At 39.5% G+C, this 25,414-nt stretch overlaps 1 protein-coding gene and 2 long non-coding RNA genes across 11 annotated transcripts in view; 1 reads left to right on the top strand and 2 right to left on the bottom strand.

The window, feature by feature from the left end:
* The window catches only part of cnpy1 (canopy FGF signaling regulator 1), a 61,348-nt gene extending 53,947 nt beyond the window's left edge, over positions 1-7,401 (bottom strand). For 2 of the 9 annotated variants that reach the window (XR_014084158.1, XM_081597896.1), the window contains exons 1-3: positions 7,133-7,394; positions 6,067-6,169; positions 1,386-1,501 (exon numbers count right to left, since the gene is read on the bottom strand). Coding sequence is in view for 7 of the 9 variants with exons in the window: in XM_081597896.1 (XP_081454022.1) it covers positions 1,386-1,501; positions 6,067-6,160 (210 nt within the window). In the remaining 2 variants the exon portion in view is untranslated. Of the gene's footprint in view, positions 1-1,385; positions 1,502-6,066; positions 6,170-7,132 lie in introns of all 9 variants that reach the window. The other 7 variants (XM_081597895.1, XM_081597893.1, XR_001777516.2 and 4 more) reach the window with 6 other exon arrangements.
* Positions 7,402-8,016: 615 nt separating this feature from the next.
* Positions 8,017-11,539, top strand: LOC145547895 (uncharacterized). Its single transcript, XR_014084159.1, has 2 exons — positions 8,017-9,959; positions 10,851-11,539. It is a non-coding gene; the product is annotated as an uncharacterized LOC145547895 (long non-coding RNA).
* Positions 11,538-21,138, bottom strand: LOC145547896 (uncharacterized). The gene is made up of 2 exons (XR_014084160.1): positions 12,141-21,138; positions 11,538-12,015 (listed from the first exon to the last, which is right to left on the bottom strand). It is a non-coding gene; the product is annotated as an uncharacterized LOC145547896 (long non-coding RNA).
* Between the last annotated feature and the right edge of the window lie 4,276 nt (positions 21,139-25,414).

Genomic DNA, 25,414 nt, shown 5'->3' with positions numbered 1-25,414 from the left:
CGCCATTTTGTCTCTGTTATAAATGTTGCATCTGAGCCAACTCCTCCTACAGCTTTTGAGATGCAGGCTTCACAATCACTCAGCACTGAAGATCAAAAGTTATCAAAATTGTTTTCCTACATCAAAGCATGCGAGCATTTTTTTTATTAGAAATCATTTTAATTCCCACCTTTCTTTCTCTGGACACCTTTATGTTACCAGTCCTGAACCCCAAGACCTTGGGGTTTGTAACCCATGGGCTCAAAGCAAATGTTTGCCGGACACGTTCATAAAAATTATACATTTTTACAATTCACCAAATCACACACACACTGACTTGCACAGGAAACTGCTTGACACTAAACTGTATTCACATCAATCTATTTTTTTATGCAACAGACAGTCAGCTCCATCAGTCGCCAGGACGCATAGTGTGATTACCACTCTGCGCAGGTCTGGCAGGTGTGCAGTGGTGGAGAAGAAACGGGGCTAGGCAACCAACTAGCACATTAAACTTGTCCTGATACATTTTTCAGCCATATCACCCAGCCTTAATTCATATAATGTATAACTCTTTTTAAAAGATATAACTAGCCAAGAATTAATAAAACAACTTCTTGAGTTCTCAACCACCCAAATAAAATGTACTTTCAGAAATACTTTGCCTTTTGAAATTCTGTGTATAAATGGCAGTCTTGATCTCAATACTTCAGGATCCTAAACACTGACACGTTTAGAAGCTCTGAGAACATCAATTGCAGGATAAAATATAATTTTAGCCTCATGTCCAGTCATGGTCAGGACCTTCAGCAAAGCCTTGAGAGCAGTGAAATGTGTTGTGTATGAAAAATCAGATTCCAGTTACAACAAAGAGGTTTAAATGTACCGTATTTTCTGCACTATAAGGCGCACCAGATTATAAGGCGCATAGAATTGACACTTCAGTTTGGGTTGCCAATTTACCATCTACATTTGTAAATAAGTGATTCCCGAGTACTTTATATAGTAGGCTGCCGGGGTCATTGTTTCACTCACGGTGTTGGTGTTGCGATATTGTGCCCAACTGCTTTCTGGGTAACACAGACCAACCGACACGCTGCCGCCACAGTCTCTGTCTCTCTCCCCACACCCTTCCCCCCGTGGCTTTAAATGCATTATCAAATTTTATTAACAAACCAGCATTCTGACAACTATCCCAGCATGCACCGCGCACTTCTTCTTCTACGGGGGAAAATGAAGTCGGTGGCTGCTCATCGTAGTTGCTAGACCTATTGTGGCTCAATATTGGTCCATATATAAGGCGCACCGGATTATAAGGCACACTGTCGGCTTTTGAGGAAATTGAAGGTTTTTAGGTGAGCCTTATAGTGCGGAAAATACGGTACAGTATTCAACAAATGCTCTACCTTTTTGTCTGTCATGGTCCCATCAGGGTTGAGTCTAAAGCTCCCTACATTAATGGTCTTCTTTGGGTCCACCTGACTGATTGAGTAGTTCAGCTCATCCACAATCGCCTTACAAGCTGGGGGGAAAAAAACAAAGAAAAAAAAAAACAGGAAGACAGAATTACAGTTTTAGTTAATGGCAATTAACATGAAGAAAATAATCTCTCTTATTTGGACCAATATCTTGTTTTAAATTTCTAAGAATATTTTATGCAGAGTTAGGTCACAAGTTTTTATTAATTATAAAAGACTGCTGGTGAAAGAATCTGCCATTCGATCCAGGTGTGTTGGAGAATCACACCTGGAAACACGGCTGCCCAAGTGCAGTCCTTGAGAGTTACCTTTCTGGAACTTTTAGATGCATCCCAATGCACATCAATCAAAGAAAGCAATTCTCTCACAAGCAGTCATTCAGCTCATGTGTTGCAGAGGCCTGCCTCAAACATGCAGTTAATTCAGGTGCATTGGGGTTAGGGATCCATCCACACATGACAGGATGGTCCCCATCAAGGACTGGACTTGGGCAGCCTTTATCTAAAAGTTACAGGAAGGACAACCGTTTTTTAAGACTGGGCATCACTGTTGTAGAAGATCTATATACAACAGCAATGCAGTGACCTGCACTAGAGTCCAGGCCCCCAGTGCAGATATCCTGCATCTTTTAGATGTGTCTTTGGCCCAACACACCTAAATCAAGTGGCTGAATCACCACATCAGTATTAGCCCTGCTAATATACTGATTATTTGACTGAGATGTATTGTATCAGAGACGCATCTAAATTTGCAGGACACCAGGCCCCAAGGTGTGGAGTAGCATACCCCTGATCTACATCTTTCTACAAACACGAAAAGATCTAAACTTCCTCAAAAAGTGCAACCTGCTTTGTCACATTTTGTAGACAGCTTCGCTGTTGGATCTCCAGTTCGGTTTGTTGTCCAGGTGAACACTGAAGTATTTACAAGGATTGTTAAAGTTTGCAGTGTGATGGTTGGACTACGACAGCTTTTGTGGCGTCGGATTCACGTCGTCACGGTCAGTGGTGGGAAGTACTTAAGTACAATTTTCTTAAGTAGATTTAATAATGAGTACTTTCTACTTTTACTCCACTACATTTTACAGTAAGTATCTGTACTTTCTACTTCACTACATTTTTACAAAAGTGTCGCGTTACTCGTTACATCCAAGTCACCTTGCTCTTTTTTTCCGTTAAAATGTGAAGTTCAGGGAGTTAAGGTGGCGCCGTAAAATCCAAGCAATAATGTGACTTACATGTCTGTTGTCACCACCGCCTCCCCCTTTACTAGCTCCAAGAAATACGCAGTGGTTTCCTCTGAGCGGGAGAAGCTGTCTAATCGTCAGTAATATAATAGCGTTGCATAAATCATAAGATATGGCGACATGTAAAATCAGCAGCGCTTCGCTTTCACAGACGGTGGGGACTTTGTCCAATTTTTAGCGTCACTTGGAAGGAAAGCTTAAAGAAAGGTAAGATCTGTGGACGTGATGCTAGCTAAGCTAGCTGTACAGAGAGACATGTTGCATCTGCGATGGAAAAAAGTTTGTCACTCATGCGCTGAATTATTGTGTGGAGGTGCTGACTGAGGTGTCGCATATATGGGACAACGCTGGTACCAAAGTCTGCAATATAGTGATATAACATTCAGGAACAATCCGATTGTTCTGGACGGATCTTTACTGATTACATTTATTTCAGCTCTAAGTATTTAATATCTAGGTGTTTTATGGAAATGTGGATCTTTCAGATCAATTTGAGAAGCAATTTTGATAGGTAAAACTTAATTTTTTTGTGTCACGTAGCACGGGGTGCTGGTCTTGACTTGGTCTCGGGTTCAGTGGTCTTGACTACAACTCTGCTATGTCGCTCCTTGGTTGCATGTCCTCTCCCACCCACCTTCTTTCCATCCCCTTTCTGTTGGATTTCTTTCAAAACAAAAGCCACCAGTGGCAAAAAAAGTGAAATTCATGCTATGTTGGGACAGCAGACAAGATATTTCCATCCCTGAAATTATGATGCATAGAATCATATATCTAAGTCTAAACTATGTTACAGAGTAAACGCAATAAAAACATGCTTTATCTGTGGCATTGTTCATTAAAATGGCACATTTCTAATGTATTAAAATTAAATATGATTGGTAAACTTAATGATATTGTATTAGCAATTAGGTAATGCATTAAGCAAGTACTTTTACTTTTAATACTTAAGTATTTTTAAAAGCTGGCACTTTTTTACTTTTACTTGAGTACATTTTTGTCTGTGTATTTGTACTTTTACTTAAATACATTTTTTGAGTACTTTCTCCACCACTGGTCACGGTTTTGGAGTGAATGGTAAGAATGAGAGCGCGAGAGATTCCTCGGATAAAAATATTCTATAGAGCAGTGGTCCCCAACCCCCGGTCCGTGGACCGGTACCGGTCCGTGGATCAATTGGTACCGGGCCGCGCAATAAATAATTAAATATTTCCGTTTTATGTATTATTTGAGTCTGGAGGATCTTTTATTTTGAAAATCCTTTAACCGGATTCTCTCGGTTACTTGCGCGCCAACACTGAGGCCACAAGCAGCAAAATGAGTAAGAAACAGATCAGATGTCTTTAGAAAGTTTCTTTGCAAAGGGGAAAAGGTCCAGAGAAGAGACAAGAGAATGGATTTATCCCACATTACAAGCCGCTCTGCGTAACATGAGGCGACCGGCTGCTAATGAGGCAATGAAGCTTGAAGCTGCTTCACCACGTAGAGACCAAGCAGGCTGTGGATATAAGCAACACTTCGGGTCTCATTGTCTCTCATCACTCCCAGATGGGACCGTCTGGTTGCAGAGAAACAAGCTCAGGGCTCCGTTAGTCATTATCGTGAGTTAAAATTTTCACGAAAATAAAATGTTCGTTTTTGTGGCGCATCTGTATCTTATTTTGAAGGGATATGTAAACGTTACCATAGCGACCAGAGTCAGAGCATTTGGGCAGTGGTCGAGAGGAGATGAGTAGAACTTGTGAGTCTTAAGTCTCGTTTAGACGGAAAGATTTAAGAATTGTCAGCCGATTCTCTAAATCTGTGACCACAGAACTGATAAAAGTACAACAGGTTCGATCAGTTCGTGTTCAGCCACACGGCAGGAGCAACACACCACACGAACCGATTCCACTCACAAACATCCTGATTCCAGAGGATAATCCAGTAAAACCCCCGACATAGCGGGAATTTATTATGACCAAACACAGATGACTATGTAGAAACAATAGTGATAGTTTGTGGAGTCATTTTAAGAGATAAAAGATGTAACAAAAAGAAAAGGTGGTGGATAAAAGGGGAGCAGCCGTTCTATTTGCTGCACTACGATTTGGAGGTGAATATGTTTTTTCATAGTTAACATTTTTAACTGAATAAACATAATAAACATATATAATAATGACCTTTACATATAATAATAAATATTTCCACATATCATCTCCGATATCCACCAGACTCTCAGTTTCGCGATATGTCAGCTGTTTGGGATTCCTTTCTGTTCTTACATCATCGCGCTTTCTGATTGGCTACCTGTCACATTCAGCAGGTTGTATTCTCGTTCCCAGTCAGAGAAAAACCCCACAGGCTGCGATAAAAAGGCCAAGACAACCAAATTGGGTATATTCAGGATTTAGCGGGAACACCAACATGCAGAAGCCTTATCTGACGGTTCACGCCCCGTCCCCCCGCCCCGGGCGCAGCAAAACTTCCAAGTCTTGACCGGTCCACGGTAATAAAAAGGTTGGGGACCACTGCTATAGGGTACTTAATTACTAAAATATTCCTTTACAACAGCCCTAGTAACAAGTCTTCCACAGTGATTGAAACTTTTTCGAGGTGGAAGATGTGATTTAGAATCCCACATAGCTGTTTTGTACAGGCCTTTAGGACTGGCTGACATAATGTGAAACTGTACTGTAGCTTTGTTCCTGTTCCCTGAACTGCCTCTTCCTCTGACCTCTGGAGACAGGAAAGTGGGACGAGGAGAAAATGGGAGCACCAGCATCACATGATTTTGTTAAATAATGTGATAAAGCCGAAGGAGCATCCCTGACAAAGATAAATGAAATATTTCAGGTGTGACAGAAAAGGCTGGTGGCCAAGGGATGGTGGGAGATCTGTTTGGGGATATGGGACAGGAGAGGTGAGCACCGAGTCTGCTTCAAAACTTGACCTGTTAAAGAGTGTTCACTTCATTGACTTTATTGATCTGGTCACACTTCTGCTTGAAACCTATGACCACACATCTCTTTCAGTCTTCTGCTGGAGCAAAATCTCCAACTTCTTCCTGTAGACCTACTTGCTGTCTCTAATCTCGACTATAGGAAGCTGTTGTATTCTCCTTAATAATTCAATGCAACCTTCCCTCAAGGCAGTTTTTAAAAGGTTTTTCTTCGAATTACTGGCAACCCAGAGTTTGATTCTTGGAAAATAACTTACTGTAGTGTTGGAAATTGTGTTGTTTACACAAAACTTTAAATAGTCAGTCACTCAGTCATAACCTCCTGATCTCTTTGATGCCAATACCTGATGCAGGTTTTAATTGTCAATATGTTAAATCTCACAGAAAGTAGTGGGGGAGGGGCGCATTGCGTTATTGCTTCTTACCGGAACAGTAGAGGACTTTGTCCCTCTTGCTTTGGCTGCAGCTGATGAAGGTAGACAGCATCATCATAAACATATGAAATATCCATGATGCCATAGTGATGCCCTGGCAATACAAAACATGATTAGAGAAAAGGACATGTGTCCAGCCTGGAGCTTCAAAATGATTGCAAAGATCCTGGTCTTAGTTTGTGACCATTGAATTAGTAAAGCAGAGGTAACAGTTGAATCAGACACTGCAGGGAAGTGATCAGAGGAAAAACAGAAATAGCAAAAAAACAAACAAAAAAAATGTAACTGCTGAAAATTTAATACCTCAGTTCAATTTCCTGTTTCAAAATAAAAGCTCTGCTAGTTTAAATAATGCATTTCAATACATTACTTACAAATTATATAAACATAATAGTGTTTATGTGGAAAGGTAAAGACATGAACCTAAACAACAAACAACATCCGCAGATCTGTTGAATATGCGAGATCACAGACTATTGATTAAATTATATGGAGTAAAATTTTATTAATGAAGAAAATGACAGATTATTTATCTCAAAAAGTTATCTTTGGAGAAAACAATAGTTTCCTCAGGGAAGTAAACTCCTCCCGCTCCGCTTCGTCATGCTTCTTCCCGGATTATCCCCCGGCTGATTGGTAAGGAATGTGCCTCTTGACTCAGCTGTTTTCTTGGACTCACTTATAGACTTCATCTTTATATTGTTTCCGCACTCTGCACTGTAACTGTTGTTTTTTGTTTGTTTGAAAGGTGTTTTTTTTTTGACAAACACTAAATTAGTCTTACATGTTCATTCTGTAAATTTCTTTATTTTGAGACTAGTACAGGTTTTAAGGAGGGAACTTTAGCTGAAGTGAACTAAAAATTAGATTCCTTTTGGTGAAATCCGGTTGCTTCAAAAGCATAATATAAGCCGAACTCTAGGCTGCTTTAATTCAAACTGTAAAATATTGTACTATTGTGTGGCAGGTGGAAGAAGCGTTGCTGATACAGAATATCCATCTAAATGACCTGGTTTCTTTGCGGAGCTCGGGCAGTATTAGATACGGCTGCTCTTACCTGACCAGAGAACCAACCAGCAGCTTCCAGCGGATGGGCTGTAACTCCGACTCACAACACAAACGGTCCAGGTTTCAGTTTCTACTGTCAGCCCTCCAGTACATGCTTTCATGAACTTAAATTACACGTTAGCCTCTGGAGAACTCACACTAGCATAAAGCGTTTAATGTTCTGGTGATGTATTTCAAAGTAAAGTTTCTCTATCCTAAATCATCTTTTTCGGGCATGATACGACATATTCTTCACGCATACACAACAGAACAACACTAGTTGCTTGAAAAGATTTGCATCACAGTTCTTCAATGAGTTGTATTTTCCTTTTAAATGCGAGGTGGGCTATTATTTTGACCTCACTTCCGTTCTCTTTTCACCGCGTTTATTCCAATTGACTTGTGGCATTTACGTACGTGCCACACTGTAGAGAAGCCACGTTCATCTGAACATCCAATCATATTTCATATATATATGGTCCATGGTCCAAAGACATCAATATGGAGAGCCGTTTCAGCCAAAATTAATTAAATAAATAAATGGGTGAAATAAATAAAAAAATGAGTAAAATAAATCAAAAAATGAAGAAAATGAGTGAAATAAATGAAAAATTTGTTAAATAAATAACTTAGCTTTTTCATTAACCCAATTTTTAATTTATTTATTTTTCATATGATCAATTTCTCAATTTCCTTTTTTCATTTATCTACTTTTCATTTATCTATTTTTCATTTACCCATTTTTTAATTTAGCTTTTTCATTAATCCAATTTTTCATTTATTTATTTTTCATATTATCAATTTCTCTTTTTCAGTTATCTATTTTTCATTTATCCCTTTATCCATTTTTCATTAATCCATTTTTCATTAATCTATTTTTCATTTAACCACTTTTCAATTTCCCTTTTTTATTAACCCAATTTTTCATTTATTTATTTTTCAGATTATCAATTTCTCTTTTTCATTTATCTATTTTTCATTTATCTATTTTCCATTTATCCCTTTATCTATTTACCCATCTTTCATTAATCTATTTTTTAATTTAACCATTTTTTGATTTCCTTTTTCCATTAACCTGATTTTCTATTTCCCAGTTTCATTAATCAATTTCTCATATATCCCTTTTTTATTTACCCATTTTTCTTTTATCTATTTTTCATTTAACATTTGTTTGAAAAATAGTTAATTTTCCCATTTTCCAATTTACCCTTATTCATTTAGTATTACAAATACAATTTGATTGATTGAAAGAACAAAAAAGAAGCAAAATGACTAATCTAAATCCTTTTCTGGTGTAAAGTGAGTAGTTACAGTTTCTAAAAAGTAGTAATATAAAAGTAATAAAGTAGTGACTGTTCCTATTAAGTATTTCTGGATTCTACGTTCGTAGTTATTCTAATTCTAATTCCATTTCTGGGCTGTATAATATTGATCTAAATAATGCGTACTCCACAATTTCTAATATTACTAATTAACTAAAATTCTTTCCTTGGTTCAATAGGGAGTACTCCACCGTTTCTAACAAAATAAAACAAAAAGGATGTAAGGACACATTAGGGCAAATGGCAACATTCAGGCAAAACAAAGACATGAGTGAAGGCAGGCAGTGACGTCAATGAAACTAGGTTGTGCTGACTCCATCATTATGTTTTTTTTAGTTTTCCAATGGTAAATTGTAAGTGAAACTATAGAGCCTTAGTGACACCTAGTGGACATTGTTCACGTATTTAATTTGGTCAGTCAAGCGGAACTCGTCCAACTGCACGCATGATGTCATCGATTGTCCTTCAGACATGTTTGTTCCTTGTTTGCCTCTCGTTTTTTGTTTGCATCTCTTCTTGTTTGCTACATTTCATTTGGTTGCGTCCCTTTTTTTCTCTGCATGCGTCTCTATAGTCGTTTTCGCAAAGCAAGGAACGGAACGGCTTCAAAGTAGGGCCGATCGTGTTTGCATTAGAACTTCCGACCAGGTTCCACCCGGACACTGGGAACCACAATCGGACCAGCCAAGCGGTGCAGCTTAGAATCAGCAGCTGATTGATCGGGTCTAGCTGGCTCTCATTAAACTGTTCTTACTGTATTTTGTAAAGAGTGCTCTTTTTAATATTTTTATTATTATTTTTAATTAGCGATGATTTCCCCTCAATATTCTGCTGTTACCTGGTCCCATGATGAGGTCATTTTTTTCCTCCGCTTTCTCGCTGATGAACGAGTACAGAATGAACTAGATCGGTCAACGAGGAAAGAGAAAGTTTTAGGCCGCATCTCTGAGGAAAAGGCTTCTGCGGCTACATCGAAACTATTGTTTAGTTTCAAAAATAATGATGTCAGGAACAGCTTCTATGCCGCCCTCAGTGCGGTATATGCAACGAGAGGTGGTGACGTATTTCCGTTTGAATTTATGCCACATAGATTGGTTCCTGGTCCTGCTTGCTCCTATTGTTTTTACCCAAAGCTGCAAGATCTGTACCATGAAAAAGACGCAAAACTTAAAATATCTGTGAGCTACTGGTACAACGATCCAGTTTTGTGGTGTGTCGTTGTGTCCAGTAATTAGCCGGTACCATCCAGTGCTTAGTTTTTTTCATTTTCCTGCTGATATCAAGGCGACAGCCGTGTAGCCAAGACTTAGCCACTACAGCTAACACCCGGTTTGTAGCTGCCTGCTGTTTGAAAGCTTGAGGATATTAAAGACCCAGCTTCAGAAATGGGAAGACGGAGGTTAAAAGGGATACGAGCTTCGTTCACTGGAATAATTTGTTTGAAGGAAAATAATGCCGGAGGAAATCCACTGCTACTGGAACAGGCTGAGAACAGAGGCAGCGATTCGGCACAAGGTAAGTCTGAGTCAATACGTGTGTTGATGTTTGCGTTTGTGTTATACGGAGTATGAAATTATTTTTAGGCAACTCCTTAGCTTTTTTTATGTGGCAATTATACAAAATACATTTAACATGCAGTCGGAGCGACGAGTCCCTCCGATACCGAGCAGGTAATTTAAGAACAACCGAGGGCAGCAACGCTTCAGCCCGAACTAGTCAGTCAGATTAAGGTCCAAAACCTTCTTCGCTTTACAGCCGTTTAAGTGGCACCGACCCACATAAAAAACCCACAGAACAAATGGTACAAATCACGTATTTCCCGAATCCCGAAAATATAACATCTACCTTTGCTGTTTCATAATTATAATCCATGTTAGAGTGAATTTTTCCACTTGGCTGCTTTAATTTGTTCTTGCGTTACACAATGTAATTTCTCTTTTTTTCCCCCTCTTAGAAAATGAGGTTATGACTGCATTTTGTTTTAAAAATGGTAAATGTAGGTTTGCCTCGACTTTTATAAACTAATTCCTCTTATATGCATCATTGTTTGTCTTACTGTTGGTGCAGGTATTAGGCGAACACGGTGCTTTGCCTGCTAGTAGTTTAAATTAATTTCAGCTGCACACTTTCAAAAGAGTATTCAGATTTTAACATGCATTTTCTAAGTAGTATTTTAGTTCACTCTTACTCAGTAACTTCAATGTTGTTACAACTCTGAAACATTTTTTTTTTGCAGTTTCTTTGTGATGCCAGAACTATTTCACTTAAACGTTTAATTTCCTGAGATATTGTCAATTTATTTTCAAGCAAAACTCTCAAAAAGAGCTGAGGATTTATTAGTTTTGATTATGTTGTGCAGCTAAATATGGACACTTATTAGTTTTTTGTTTCTTTTGTATTTTTCAGGTTTGCATCGTAACACCTCGTGATGTTCCTGAGACATGATCGCTGTGCTGATTACCTTTCCATTGGATCCAAGCACCTGGACCAGCTGACCGGTACGGCGTCCATCAGTCCACGGTCTGCCGGATCATCACAACGTGGACTAACCTTTTATTTACAGTACTTGGTTAAACTATGATCTTGAAACCGGAGCACCAGATATGCAAAAATCTACCTGCAGACTTTGTTGGCTACCCTGACCCTGCAGTCATCCTGGACGGGGCTGAGCCGGACTTCCTCTCCTCCAGAGTGACGAGTTTTCATCACCAGAAAAGGCAAAACAAGTCTGATGTCTGATTAGCAGCTAGGAAGTATTTTATATATTCACTGTTCATTTTGCTATCCTGTTTGTACCTACAATAAAATTTAATCTCATTTGTAATTCTCTACATTTCACAAACTTTTTCCCCTTTTCTCAGTGTTTACGTTATATCAAGTATTTGCATGTAGATCAAGAATTCAAGTGAGATGTTAAAATGCAACACATTTAGGTTATACCAGCAAAGAAATGTGAATATTAAGTAATATGCTGTTAGTCATATAATTTAATATGCTGAATAAGGCTGGATGATACAAGATTTTTTTTTCATACCAGATTTGATTTTAATGGATTCCTCCCCTTCTCAATTTCTATAATAAAATCACAGAAAATACTTTCAAAAAATGCCTTTATTTCCATCATCTGTTCTGTGAGTTGTATAAGGGAGCATTACGGTCAGGATACAAGAAATTTTAATTGCAAGAATGCAGTCATCATTACAGCAGAATAAAGATGCAATTTTATAACCATGTCTTAAAATGACAAGAAGTCGTTTTAATGATAAATAAAGATTCAGATTGATCTGATGTAACCAGCTCAGTCCATGTGGTTCTGACATTTGTCAGTAATCAAGATTACTGACAAACTGATACTGATGCATTTCCACCTCAACTGACCAGGTAAGCATTAAGGTAAAAATAAAAAAATACTGTATAAACAAATACTGTATGGAAAAAGAGCAACTGATAGAAATACTTTATATAAAGAAAAGCAAAAACGTTAATAGCAGGAGAAAAGTTGTTGGCAACATTAGCTCAGCTGATCTCTCCCTCCAGGAAGCCATCAAACAGAACTCCTGTCCAACTCCAACTATAATAAAGATTTTTCTTAAAAAGAAAACGGAAAGTTTACATAGCACCTTTGTAAGCTTGTCCCTGTTAGCTATGTCAGACATATGAGTCATTATGATAAATACAAACGATTTATTAACTTACCTTCGAAGTTATTGTGAAGTTTTGACACATCCAGCTTAAATCCTTTGTTGTTGTTGGAGCGTTTCAGGACATCTGAATAATTCTATAGGCATCATTAATAGTCCTGCAGGACTGAGGAGCCACTGTTAACACACTGTTGCCTGTGCACCGGAACCATTCTATGTGGCATAAAAATGCGGAAGTGCTAAAACGGAAGTCCGTGGCATATACCTCGTTATATGCAAACACAACAGGGCTGCAGTACGGGTGGAACCGGACCGAAACATGCCGTGCCGTTCCGTTCCTTGCAGTGCGAAAACGGCTTATTTGTAAGTTCATTTCATTAATTGTAATTTCAGTATTGTGTTATATTTTATAAGAAAATTGTATGTTTCCCAACCAAAATTTAATGCTACATTGTTAGCCAATTGGTGGTAATTGGGAGCCATCTGTTTGGTGTAGTCTAGTCTAGTTGTTTTCTGTATATTGTCTGTGGCTGATATGTACTTTTGTGCTTTGTTACAGTTTTACAGATATATAAAAGGAAAAAAACCAAGAGTTCCAAAATAAAACAACAAAACCATCAAGGACTGGATTATTTTCAACTAAAGTGTTAGCTAGCTGTCTAGCTTTGTAAGTACAACACATTGTGAGGGCAGCATAGTAAAAAGACAACTACGCAACGGGTTCAAACTAGTCATTTGTCCACGTTCTGGCAAGAAATATACAAAGGACTACGCCAAGGACACCATGGAGCCACCAATTTCGGCAGAGCAAGAAACAGATGCCAGTCTGCAAGCTGAGAGAAAAACACCTCTGCAAGTAAGTGATGTTGCATCGCAGTCATCCAAAAAAATCATCTCGTTCTTCACAACGGTCAAGCAGGACGTCAGTATCAACTGCTTCGTCAGCAGTTAAGGCACGGGCCAAAGCTAAAGCTGCTCAGGCTCAACTGGCGTATGCGGAAAAGGAAGCTAGTGTGATGAAACAGAGAGCTGACCTTAAAGTCAGTCTCCACATTCTTCAAAACCAGAGAGTTGCTGCCGCTGCTGAGGCCGAAGCTGCGGCTTACGAAGAGGAGGAGATTGAAAGCGGGGAGAAGCTAAAAAAACTGCACACTCCAGAAAAACCACTATATCAAGCAGCATGCAGAGCTATTTTGTGACGCTTTGCCACCGAAACAAGGTCCTGATTCTAGCGAAGCAGTTGTGAAACATGAGGCAGAATCTGCCACACAGCAAGGAAACAGATATCCAAAACTGGAGAAAACTGAGTTGAAACATGAAAAACCAAGCATGTGGCATCAACCTCACACATACTTAGACAGAACTCAGCAGCCTCATCAATCTGATAGAGGATTTGAAGCAGAGCCACAAGGAGCACACGATCTTGCAAAATTCTTGATGAGACGTGAGTTTCAGTTCTGGTCTGTTAAAATTTGACGATCGCCCTGAACACTATTGGTCATGGAAAGCATCTTTTCATGGTGCCACGCAGGACTTGAACCTGTCACCCAGAGAGGAACTGGACTTAATGGTTAAACGGCTGGGGTTAGATTCATCACAACAAGCAATGAGAATTCGTTCTGTGCACGTTCTTAATCCCACAGCAGGCCTCAGCATGGTGTGGCAACATTTAGAGGAATGCTATGGAATGCCAGAAGTTACAGAAAATGCACTGTTCAAGAAAATTGAAAACTTTCCAAAGCTAACAAACAAAGACAACGGCAAGTTACGAGAACTTGGTGACATTCTACTGGAGCTAGAATGTGCAAAAGTAGAAGGATATTTTCCAGACTTTGCTTATCTAGACACAGCTTGTGGTGTGAATCCCATAGTGAAAAAGTTACCCCACAGTTTACAAGAAAAATGAATAACTCAAGCATCCAAGTGCAAAGAGGAATATTCTCTTTCTTCTCTCAGTTCATCAGAAATCAGGCTGAGGTGAGAAATGATCCTAGCTTTGTGTTTATTACCTCAAGCAGCTTCATGTTCTCAAAGTCAGATAAGAAGACCCGGTAGAACAGCAGTCTTTCGGTGTCGACACACAAAACAGAAATTTCTTCAAAATCTGCAGATTGCACTACTCTTTCTTCAAAGAAAAAGCTCATAGATGCAGCTCGGGAATGTCCAATTCACAAAAAGACACATCCAATCCAAAAGTGCAGAACCTTTAGGAATAAACCCATTGGAGAACGCAAAGCTTATCTTAAAGACAACTATCTGCTACAGGTGTTGCAGATCGACTCAACACATGGCAAAGGATTGCAGAGCAACCATCAAATGTTTGAAGTGCCAAAGTTAGGCACACATAACAGCTTTACATCCAAATCCTCTTTCAACTACAACTGAGAGCTGTGCATCTGACAAAGAGGAAAGCGAGGAGTCAGGTGAAGATACACCCATTACATCAAAGTGCACAGAAGTTTGCAATAACCGAGACCAGTGGTCCCCAAACTACGGCCCGCCTCCACATTTGGTCCGGCACCCTGAACAATACCAGAGATCAGATTTTTTTTCATATACCGTATTTTCCGGACTATAAGCCGTATATATGTGGATTTTTCTTCAACCACCAGGGGGCTCTTTAGCAGGAAGTGAATCATTGGAAGTCAAAATTGGAAATAAAAGAAGAAAGCGCCCATTAAAACGGAATTAGGTTTTAATAGGGAATTGAAATTTGAGAATGTTGTTGAGGGGGAAAAGACGTTAATTCATTTTTTTTTTTTAAATAATGCTGGGATCATTTTGAGAATTTGAGGTATAGATATTAGGATCCAGTAGATGGCAGTAGTGCAACAATAATGGATGCAAGCTGCTGTTGAAATCTAAAGAAGAAGAAGAAGAAAGCGGCCATTTTCATTTAGCACATGCTAGTAGCAACACGAAGGATCAGCACTTTTACTGTTACAGTTACCGTTCGGAAACTACCGTAATCAGTTCAGTTAAATCTAAACTTGGCAACTTTTTCTTTTTCAACCCTAATAAATGTGATATTCAATTGACCTGTTATGACTCAAATTTTGGGTGTCCTCCCCCATCTGCTGCTGCTGGATTGTTGTGGAAAACCTGGAGTGGCAGAGAAATCTGTGGCTTATATGCGTATGTTTGCGGTTTTTTTTTTATTTAAAAACTTTGGGGTTGTGGTTTATAGTCCGGTGCGGCTCATAGTTTGGAAAATACCTGGATTTTTCTGTGAAGAACCAGAGAGGATTAGTTGGTTATTATTTATTTCATTAATAGTGTTATTATTTATTTCCTGACTTTTGTTCTGTGAAGAACCCAGAGAATGTTATTTGATTGTACTTTCTGGAAAACAATATATTTTTACATTTAGGCACTCCTGCAATCGTCACACTTTTTCTGTTACAAACTGACTCCGGCCCCCAGCAGAGAAGGGAAAAGTTATGTGGCCCTCACAGGAAAAAGTTTGGGGACCCCTGGCCTAGACGGTTCACGCTCATGTGCTAAGATTTGTTTAGTTAAAGCATACCCTGTAGGAAGAGAAGACACAGCAGTTAAAATGTATGCTGTTCTTGATGACCAGAGCAACAAATCGCTCGCAAAGGCAGAGTTTTTTTTTACTTTTTTGGAGTTAAAGCCAGCACAGCTCCATACACAAGCTGCTGCTAGGAAGAGATGTCCTATGAGTGCATAAGGTGAGAGAGCAAATAAATGGACTTCATGATGCTCCATATGCAGAGCGACTTGACCTGGGTTGGGTTGTAGTGAGTGATGTTTGTGTGGGAAGTTTTTATGGAGCTACAAAGGTCAGTGCTTTTAAGGCAAACATGCTGCAGAGTGGGCGCACATCCTTTCTCAGTCCATGTCTGAACAGTAATCAAGGAGAACTATCGCCCCTCACAACAACATCAGATCCATCCCCTTTTTGTGGAGACATTATTCAACCTATGTACTCAGAGAATTAGGAACATTCAGTGTTTGAAAGATCCAAGGATGATAATAAATCAGGATTGTCAGTAAATGACAAAGCTTTTCTGAGCATTATGGATAAAGAATTCTACCAAAATGAAGATCACAGCTGGGTAGCCCCTTTACCATTTTACTCTAAAAGACAGCTTCTTCCAAGTAACCGGGAACATGCAATGAAGTGTCTTGACTCACTCAGGAAAACGCTGGAGAAAAAGCCAGAAATGAAAGAACACTACAAAGAGTTCATCCAGAAAATGCTTGATAAAGACCAAGTTGAACTAGCACCCCTGCTTTAGAAGAAGGTAAAGAACACTGGTGTTTTCCAACATTTGGTGTCTACCACCCAAAAAAACCAGGACAGATGAGGGTGGTGTTTGATTCAAGTGCTGCATATGAAGGAGTGTCTTTAAATGATGTACTTCTATAGGGCCCAGATTTGAACAACACTCTGATAGGAGTTCTTCTGAGGTTTTGAAGAGAACTGGTAGCTGCTACAGCAGATGTTCTACTGTTTTCTTGTCAGAGAGGATCATAGAGATTATCTCTGTTTCCTCTGGTATGAAGATAACAACCTTGACAAGAACATTGCATAGTACAGAATGAAGGTCCACGTGTTTGGAAACACACCATCACCTACCGTTGCTATATACTGCATGAGACAAGCTGCTGAAAAGGGTGAGAATGAACATGGTTCTGATGCAAGACGGTTTGTGGAGAGACAGTTTTATGTTGACGATGGACTAACCTCAGTGACCACACCTGATGAAGCAGTGGACCTCCTGAAAAGGATGAAACAGATGCTTGCAGAATCCAATATAAGACTGCACAAGGTAGCATCAAACAGCAACCAGCATTATCTAAAGAAGACCGAGCAAGTGACCTAAAGGAATTGGAACTTGGTGCAGATTCACTCCCCTCCAGCACAGCCTTGTACTTTCTTGGAATTTAGAAACCGACAGCTTCACATTTCAGGTTTCAAGCGAACCAAAGCCATTCTCTAAGAGAGGCATGCTGTCAACAGTAAATAGTCTCTTCGACCCTTTGGGATTTGTGGCCCCAATAATAATGCAAGGAAAAGCACTTCTGCGTGAACTTTCATCACAAGACGAGTGGAATTCTCCACTACCTTCTGAGAGAGAAGCAGAATGGAATGCATGGAAAAACTCTCTGAAAGCCCTGAGGGATCTACACATTAGGAGTTATTTCCCCATTTCACCCACATCACTGCAAAAGAAAGAGTTATGGATTTTTTCAGATGCATCTACACTTGCGATAGGAGCAGTAGCCTACATGAGAGCAGTTGATGTTGATGGAACATACCATGTTGGCGTTGCCATGGGTAAGTTCAAGCTAGCTCCAAAGCCTGCACACACCATTCCACGCCTGTGGAGAGACAGTTTTATGTTGACGATAAACTAACTGAAATTAGTCCATCGTGGGCACTCTGTGCTGCTGTGTGTTGGCTGTACAGTTGTACGAGGTGATCCAAGAGGATATGGATGTCAGTGTGGATGCAGTTACATGTTTTATGGTCAGCAAGATTGTGCTTGGCTACATCCATAATTCTTCAAGAAGATTTTATGTGCATGTGTCCAACAGAGTGGCAAGAATCAGGCAATCCTCTTGTCCAAACCAGTGGGGTTATGTTTCCACAAATCAGAACCCTGCAGACCACATTACCCGGTTTACTGCAGCAGAGTGCTTACAACAGACCAGCTGGTTTACAGGTCCCAGGTTTTTGACATCAGACTGCAGAAAAGCCCCCTGAAACCAACAACTTTAGTCTGGTGGAACCTGAAACGGATGTTGAAATCCGACCCATTGTGACAGTTATGACTACCAACACCTCATCAGGTCAGCTACGTTCACATCGATTTGAGCGATTCTCAGATTGGACAAGACTCTGCAATACTATTGCCAGACTCATGAGTGTTGTTGTTTCCTTCAAGAAGAACCATGAGAATGCAAAATGTGAAACAGGGAAACGTGTTACGAAAATACCCAGTACGGTGGAGCTCAAAAAGGCTGAAACTCTAATCATTTGTCATCCAACAAGAGGCTTTCAAAAAGGAACTTAAGTGTCTTGAGAAGGAAGAGACATTTCATAAACAAAGCCCACTTCAGAAACTTAATCCTGTGAAGGACAGTAAGGATTTGCTAAGAGTTGGAGGTCGTATTTCATCTGCAGAGATGGCAAACGAGGAGAAACATCCGCTGATCATTCCCTGAACATGCCACATTGCCACATTACTTTTGAGATTTTTTCATAAGGAGGTGGCTCACAGTGGTGCAACTACACATTATTCAGGTGGATGCGAAAACATAAATCGGCGCCCCCCCCCATCCTCTCCCCCGAAGGAAGGCTGAAGGAGCGTGGAAAACATACGCTCGCTCTACCAACCATCACCCCCCTCCCACCCCCAGAACGACAATACATGAAGGGTAAAAACTTGTGACATTTACCTCGTTATGTTCGCGAGGTGAAGGAGCGTAAGACACGCTGAAATGTATGGGAAAACATAATCGCCGTGCTGCCTCCTCCAGACGGGGTTTTGACGCCCCCTCTGGTGCTGCGCCCCTATGCGTTACATGTGCTGCATACCCACTTTTTGCGCCACTGGTGGCTCACCAAGGTCGCCACATAACGGAAGGAGCTATTCGAGCTGCCGGCTATTGGATTGTTGGAGCCAAGCGTCTAATGTAGCGGTTCTCAACGTGGGCGGTACCGCCCCCCGGGGGACTTTCAGAGGACGGCAGGGGGCGCTGGCGGAAATTTTATGTCGGTTTCTGGTGGTACATATGTTTTGGCAGTTCTGTGATCAGGTCAAAGCAGCAACTTATATTGAAAGGCGTTTTATTTCCGTTTGAAAGCTGCACGCTTCCATGGAAGGACAACAGAACATGTAATTCAAACATGTAATTACTAAAATCACGATACCCTCACTTTGTATCCCTCTGAAAAATGAACCCATTTAAATAAAGAAATCCCTCCATGAGTGATACCACCATAGAGGGTGTTCATTTTATAGCGTTAACACGGAGCTGTAAGTGGTCCGGTGTGAAACGGGTGTGATAGAACAACACAGCACTTTTAAATTTCAATAATCAGAATACCGCAATTGTTTCCGTTGTTTTAAAAGGTTTATGTCAGTCTGCCTTTTCCCTGTCGATACGTTTCCCGAACGCTGCGCCCCATAGGGAGTTAAAAAAAAGTCGTACATTGCGCAAAACTCTGAAACAGGAGAAGCGGGACATAAAACGGAGCGACGAACTAGATGTGAATTATGGCATAAAAACAGAGAATCCGACGCTGAACAGTGAAAAATCAACACAGGATTTTTAACACAACGATTAGGCGGCGCAGCAGGTGATGAGATTACTGATGATAAACAATCAAATAAATCTAGCAACAGGAAAGAAACTAAAGTGGACATAGCAATAAACCAAGAGAGGATAAAACTAATCAAATGAAACTAAATGAAACGAATGAAGAACAAAATGCAAGAATAAACTAAGAAACTAAAGCAAATACAGTGGAATATTCTTGTATGGCAAGACCTTTTGAGCAATAATTAATACAGAGACTGTATGGCAAGAATAAACAGACACTATTTCCAGATAAAAGGTAAAATAATATTGTTGAAATGTCATGGGTTTGTTGAGACCATATCTAGTACTGAGAATAAATACAGGTCCTTCTCAAAAAATTAGCATATTATGATAAAGTTAATTATTTTCCATAATGTAATGATAAAAATTAAACTGTCATATTTTAGATTCATTGCACACCCACTGAAATATTTCAGGTCTTTTATTGTTTTAATACTGATGATGTTGGCATACAGCTCATAAAAACCCAAAATCCCTGTCTCAAAAAATTAGCATCTCATGAAAAGGTTCTCTGGATGAGCAGTTAACCTCATTATCTGAATCATCGAAGTAACTCTAAACACCTGCAAAAGATTCCTGAGGCTTTTAAAAACTCCCAGCCTGGTTCATTGCTCAAAACCGCAAGTAAGACTGCCAACCTGTCCAGAAGGTCATCATTGTTGCCCTCAAGCTAGAAGGTAAGACACAGAAAGAAATTTCTGAACAAATAGGCTGTTTGCAGAGTGTTGTATCAAGGCACCTCAGTAGGAAGTCTGTGGGAAGGAAAAAGTGTGGCAGAAAACGCTGCACAACGAGATGAGGTGACCGGACCCTGAGGAAGATTGTGGAGAAGGACCGATTCCAGACCTCGGGGGACCTGCGGAAGCAGTGGACTGAGTCTGGAGTAGAAACATCCAGAGCCACCGTGCACAGGCGTGTGCAGGAAATGGGTTACAGGTGCCGCATTCCCCAGGTCAAAGGTCAAGCCACTTTTGAACCAGAAACAATGGCAGAAGCGCCTGACCTGGGCTACAGAAAAGCAGCACTGGACTGTTGCTCAGTGGTCCAAAGTACTTTTTTCGGATGAAAGCAAATTGTGTCATTCGGAAATCAAGGTGCCAGAGTCTGGAGGAAGACTGGGGAGAAGAAAATGCCAAAAGCCCAGAAGTCCAGTGTCAAGTAGCCACAGTCAGTGATGGTCTGGGGAGCCATGTCAGCTGCTGGTGTTGGTCCACTGTGTTTTATCAAGGGCAGGTCAATGCAGCAGCTATCAGGAGGTTTTGGAGCACTTCATGCTTCCATCTGCTGAAAAACTTTATGGAGATGTAGATTTCATTTTTCAACACCACCTGCTCACAGTGTCAAAACCACTGGTATTACTGACCATGGTATTACTGTGCTCAACTGGCCTGCCAACTCTCCTGACCTGAACCCCATTGAGAATCTGTGGGATATTGTGAAGAGAAAGTTAAGAGAAGCAAGACCCAACACTCTGGATGAGCTTAAGGCCATCGAAGCATCCTGGGCTCCATAACACCTCAGCAGGGCCACAGGCTGATGGCCTCCATGCTGCATTGAAGGCTGCAAAAGGATTCCTGACCAAGTATTGAGTGCATAACTGAACATAATTATTTGAAGGATGACTCTTTTGGTATTAAAAACACTTTCTTTTATTGGTCTGATGAAATATGCTAATTTTTTTAGATGGAAATTTTGGGTTTTCATGAGCTGTATGCCAAAATCATCAGTATTAAAACAATAAAAGACCTGAAATATTTCAGTGGGTGTGCAATGAATCTAAAATATATGACAGTTTAATTTTTATCATTACATTATGGAAAATAATGAACTTAATCACAATATGCTAATTTTTGAGAAGGACTTGTATATCTTACAGACCATAACAGTAAAGAACTTAATACTTATTTATGTTTTTAATTAGATTTATTATTTCTTCAATATTATTTTTCATGTCAGTGTTAATATCATGAGGCTGATGACTCCATGACACTTTGAATTTGACTCATTAGGATTTGATTAAGAACCAGATTTGTTCTTTGTAATTTCTGTCCAGTAAAACTATTAATCTATAAATCAGTAAACAGGTCTATATTGTCAGGGGTGGTGTGGTTGAGGTGGTGAGATTGAACTCTAAGACCCAGGTATGATGATGATTTATTGAAGAAGATGCTCATAACAGTCCAGACAGGCAGCACGGCAAAACAATTAGCAAACAGCTAATACTGGTAGCAACTGACATAAAAGACTTTGACAGAAGACAAGCTACTCTTCTGAAGAGAAGAAGAGTTATGATTAATGTAGTTACAGTTCTATCCATGATTTAATGTTGCAGAGCTCAGTTGTTTTGCAAATAGACAGGGTTTTAAATTCTTGGGTATACTATGACAAATATATATATATATATATATATATATATATATATATATATATATATATATATATATATATATATATATATAATGTGTGTGTGCGTGCGTGTGTCTGTGTGCTTTGGAGTTTCTGTGCTGATTAATTTTTTTTTTGGGGGGGAAGCGTTAAAAGCTGGTAGCTCTAGAATTGCTACAAAATAAAGCTGTATTTCCTTCAGCCCACTGGCTGCAATGTTGACACCTTGAGATGCCATGAGACCTAAACTCTGAACATCATGGCATGGAGTCATCCCAGTTTTCCATGTCTGCCATATAACCATTAATTTTAGCTTTTAAACTGGTTATATTGGTCCTGTGTCCAGACAGAGGGATAATCAGTAGCCCAGCATCATGACCTGTTTGTTCTGAAGATCCTGCAGCTTCCACTTCTCTTCCTAACATGGCGCCTCCTCACCCTGACTCTCATACTGACAGGAGGAACCACAGAGCTCTATTAGGTTAAAGCTCATCTTCTGAAGTTGGGATATTTTTCCTCCAACAGGTTCCAGAGGAATCACCTCAAACCAGATGTTGGACTGGAATTTATTTCAATGTCATTTGTGAATGTTAGAGCCTCATTTTCAATAGTGGAGCTATAAAGGTTGAAAAAGGTTATTATTTTGGAGAAAGTCGAAAGTCTCATCAACATCAATATTTTCACTAAATAAGAGCCAAAAAAATTGTTTGATAAAGGAAAAGCCTCTCAGACTCTGAGCCTGACAGCACCAAACAATATTTTTTACAATTAATTTAATTTCACATAATTATCGCGGTAGAAGCCATTTGTTTGTTAAATACTTAATGAGACATATTTACTGTGTTTGATGTTTGTTATAAATGACGTATACTGACACAGAACGAGGTAATTAGTCCAAGTTTGTAGTTTATTGAAAGTTCAGAAACTACAGCAGCTGTGATGAGCCACAGCAAAGGTAAACAAAGATAAAACAACCTGAACAGGTGATCAACTCTTAATCACTCGCACCTTTTTACTCTCCGTCTCTGTCATTTAAGCACAGCTGTTGACATGGCAACCTCCTGCGCTCCACAAGCCGACCAGAGATTACATTAAAAACATAACATTCAGCCCGTTACAATATTAGGTTTTCAGGCTTGATATTTATGTTGCGTTTATTAATACACAGCGGTGGTTGATTAGTTAATTTTAAACTCCTGCTCTGCTAGTTATTTTGATAATGGAACCGAAACGCACAGAATTGCGCAACAACTTGTTGAAACAATAATCACTGAGATTATTATTGTTGTTGGGTCATTAATTTGAACACGTTTTGTTGATTTTCTTTTTGTTCTTTAATAAAGTTACGAACGTTTTGATAAGGAGTCAGAGGACGTGCTGGTCTCAGCGAACTGGCGGCGTTCAGTTTGCAGGGCTTAAAGAGCTCCGGCCGGGGACCGGATTTCCGGCTTTTGACAAAACGATCCAACTCAACCAAACTGTAGTCTCCGGGCTTAAAGAGTTCCATCTACAAACATGTCTGCCAATCAGAGTTCTAGCTCCCGTGTTCTTGACCAATGACGGTTTGTAGAAAAGAAGCGCATGCGTTCGGTTCGGCGGTTAAATCAAATGCGATATGAAAGAAGATGGAGTTTGTCTGACCCGGTAATGAAACATGTTTACTTGAGAAAGGAATTAAAAACAAGTGGCGCTGGGCATGGCTAGAGGAAAGAGGACAAGACGGGAAGTTGGCGGAAATTTGTACAAGAAGGGGGCGCTGGGATTCCTTTGGGGGGCGTTTGGTCGAAGGTAAACTTTACACCTTACAATCACAACAATACCAGTTTAGACTTTGAGCAACTTGTTAAAACTGTATTTTGTAGCATTCATTTTATAGCGTTAACACCGGTGCCTTAAGTGGTCCGGTATAAAACAGGTGTGATGGAACAACGGTACCACAGCACTTTTAAATTTCAATAATCAGAATACAGAAATTATTTCCGTTGTTTTAAAAGGTTTATGTCAGTCTGCCTTTTCCCCATCGACACGCTTCCCGACCTCCCTGCACTTTAGGGGTTAAAAAAAAAAACACGACGAGCACGTTGCGCAAAACGCTGAAACAGGAGAAGCGGGACATAAAACGAAGAGAAGAACTAGATGTGAATTATGGCATTAAAACAGAGAAATTGACGGTAAACAGTGAAGAATCAACACATGATGTGAAACATGACTATTAGGCAGCGCAGCAGGTGATGAGTGAAGATTACTGATGGTCAATAAACAATAAAATAAATCTAGCAACAGGAAAGAAACTAAAGTGGACACAGCAATAAACCAAGAGAGGATAAAACTAATCAAATTAAACTAAATGGATATGAATGAAGAACAAAATGCAAGAATAAACTAAGAAAAGTAAATGCAGAGGAATAAACTGGTATGGCAAGACCTTTCGAGCAATAATTAGTACAGAGACTGTATGGCAAGAATAAACAGACACTATTTCCATATAAAAGGTAAAATAATATTGTTGAAGTGTCATGGGTTTGTTGAGACCATATCTAGTACTGAGAATAAATATATCTTACAGACCATAACAGTAAAGAACTGATCACTTTTATGTTTTTAATTAGATTTGATATTTTTATTTCTTCAATATTATTTTTCATGTCAGTGTTAATGTCATGAGGCTGATGACTCCATGACACTTTGAATTTGACTCATTAGGATTTGATTAAGAACCAGATTTGTTCTTTGTCATTTCTGTCCAGTAAAACTATTAATCTATAATCAATAGACATGTCTATATAAAGATATAATCCATGTTTCTGTCTCATATTTGTATGGCATTAAAAGGAACTTTAGTTTTTCCACTGAAAGCTCTGGTTTGAACAATAAATGCCATGAGGGTGAAGTTTTATGGATGATACTCTGATGTCCCATTCTCCTGAAGGCAGCACAGAGCTGCACCACTAGAAACTGACAGAAACACTGAAGAGAAGAAGAGTTATGATTAATGTAGTTACAGTTCTATCCATGTTTTAATGCTGCAGCTCAGTCGTTTTGCAAATAGTTCAAAGTTTAAACTGGCATGTTGTTCATCTTTTATCTGGTCATTTTGTGGAAGATTGAACAACTAGAAAATGGCACAAAATAATATTGTTTCCACTCTGATTGGCTGCTGTTAGGCCTACAGATTTTAACTTGAATGCTCATTCAAGTTAAAATCTTGAATGAACATTCAAGATTTTAACCCTAACGTTAAACGTTTTTCATAAACGCCTGTGAAAATAATTTCTATTTTGTTCTCTGGGAAATTATCTTGATGATAAATGCAGAAACAAGCATAAAAATCAAAACATCTACAATAGTGATAGTAATATTAATGATAAAATAATAATCAGTGCAAAGTAGCCTACAAATTCTTTGGTGGGGGGCGGAGAGGGACCTGGATAAAGGCTGGGGGGGCGCTGGGCTGAAAAAGTTTGAGAAACACTGAGCTAGTTGGTAATGTTGCATGTTCTAAAACATTGACTGAAAGGCTCTTATTTAATGTTGAGGGATTTTTGCCTGTAAGTCAAACCCTTAGGGCACAGACATTTTACATTTTGT

The sequence above is a fragment of the Poecilia reticulata genome, chromosome 17, assembly GCF_904066995.2.
Source record: "Poecilia reticulata chromosome 17, P_reticulata-male-v2, whole genome shotgun sequence".
In the NCBI taxonomy this organism is placed as follows: domain Eukaryota; kingdom Metazoa; phylum Chordata; class Actinopteri; order Cyprinodontiformes; family Poeciliidae; genus Poecilia; species Poecilia reticulata.
This window is presented reverse-complemented; position numbering and strand designations above follow the sequence as displayed.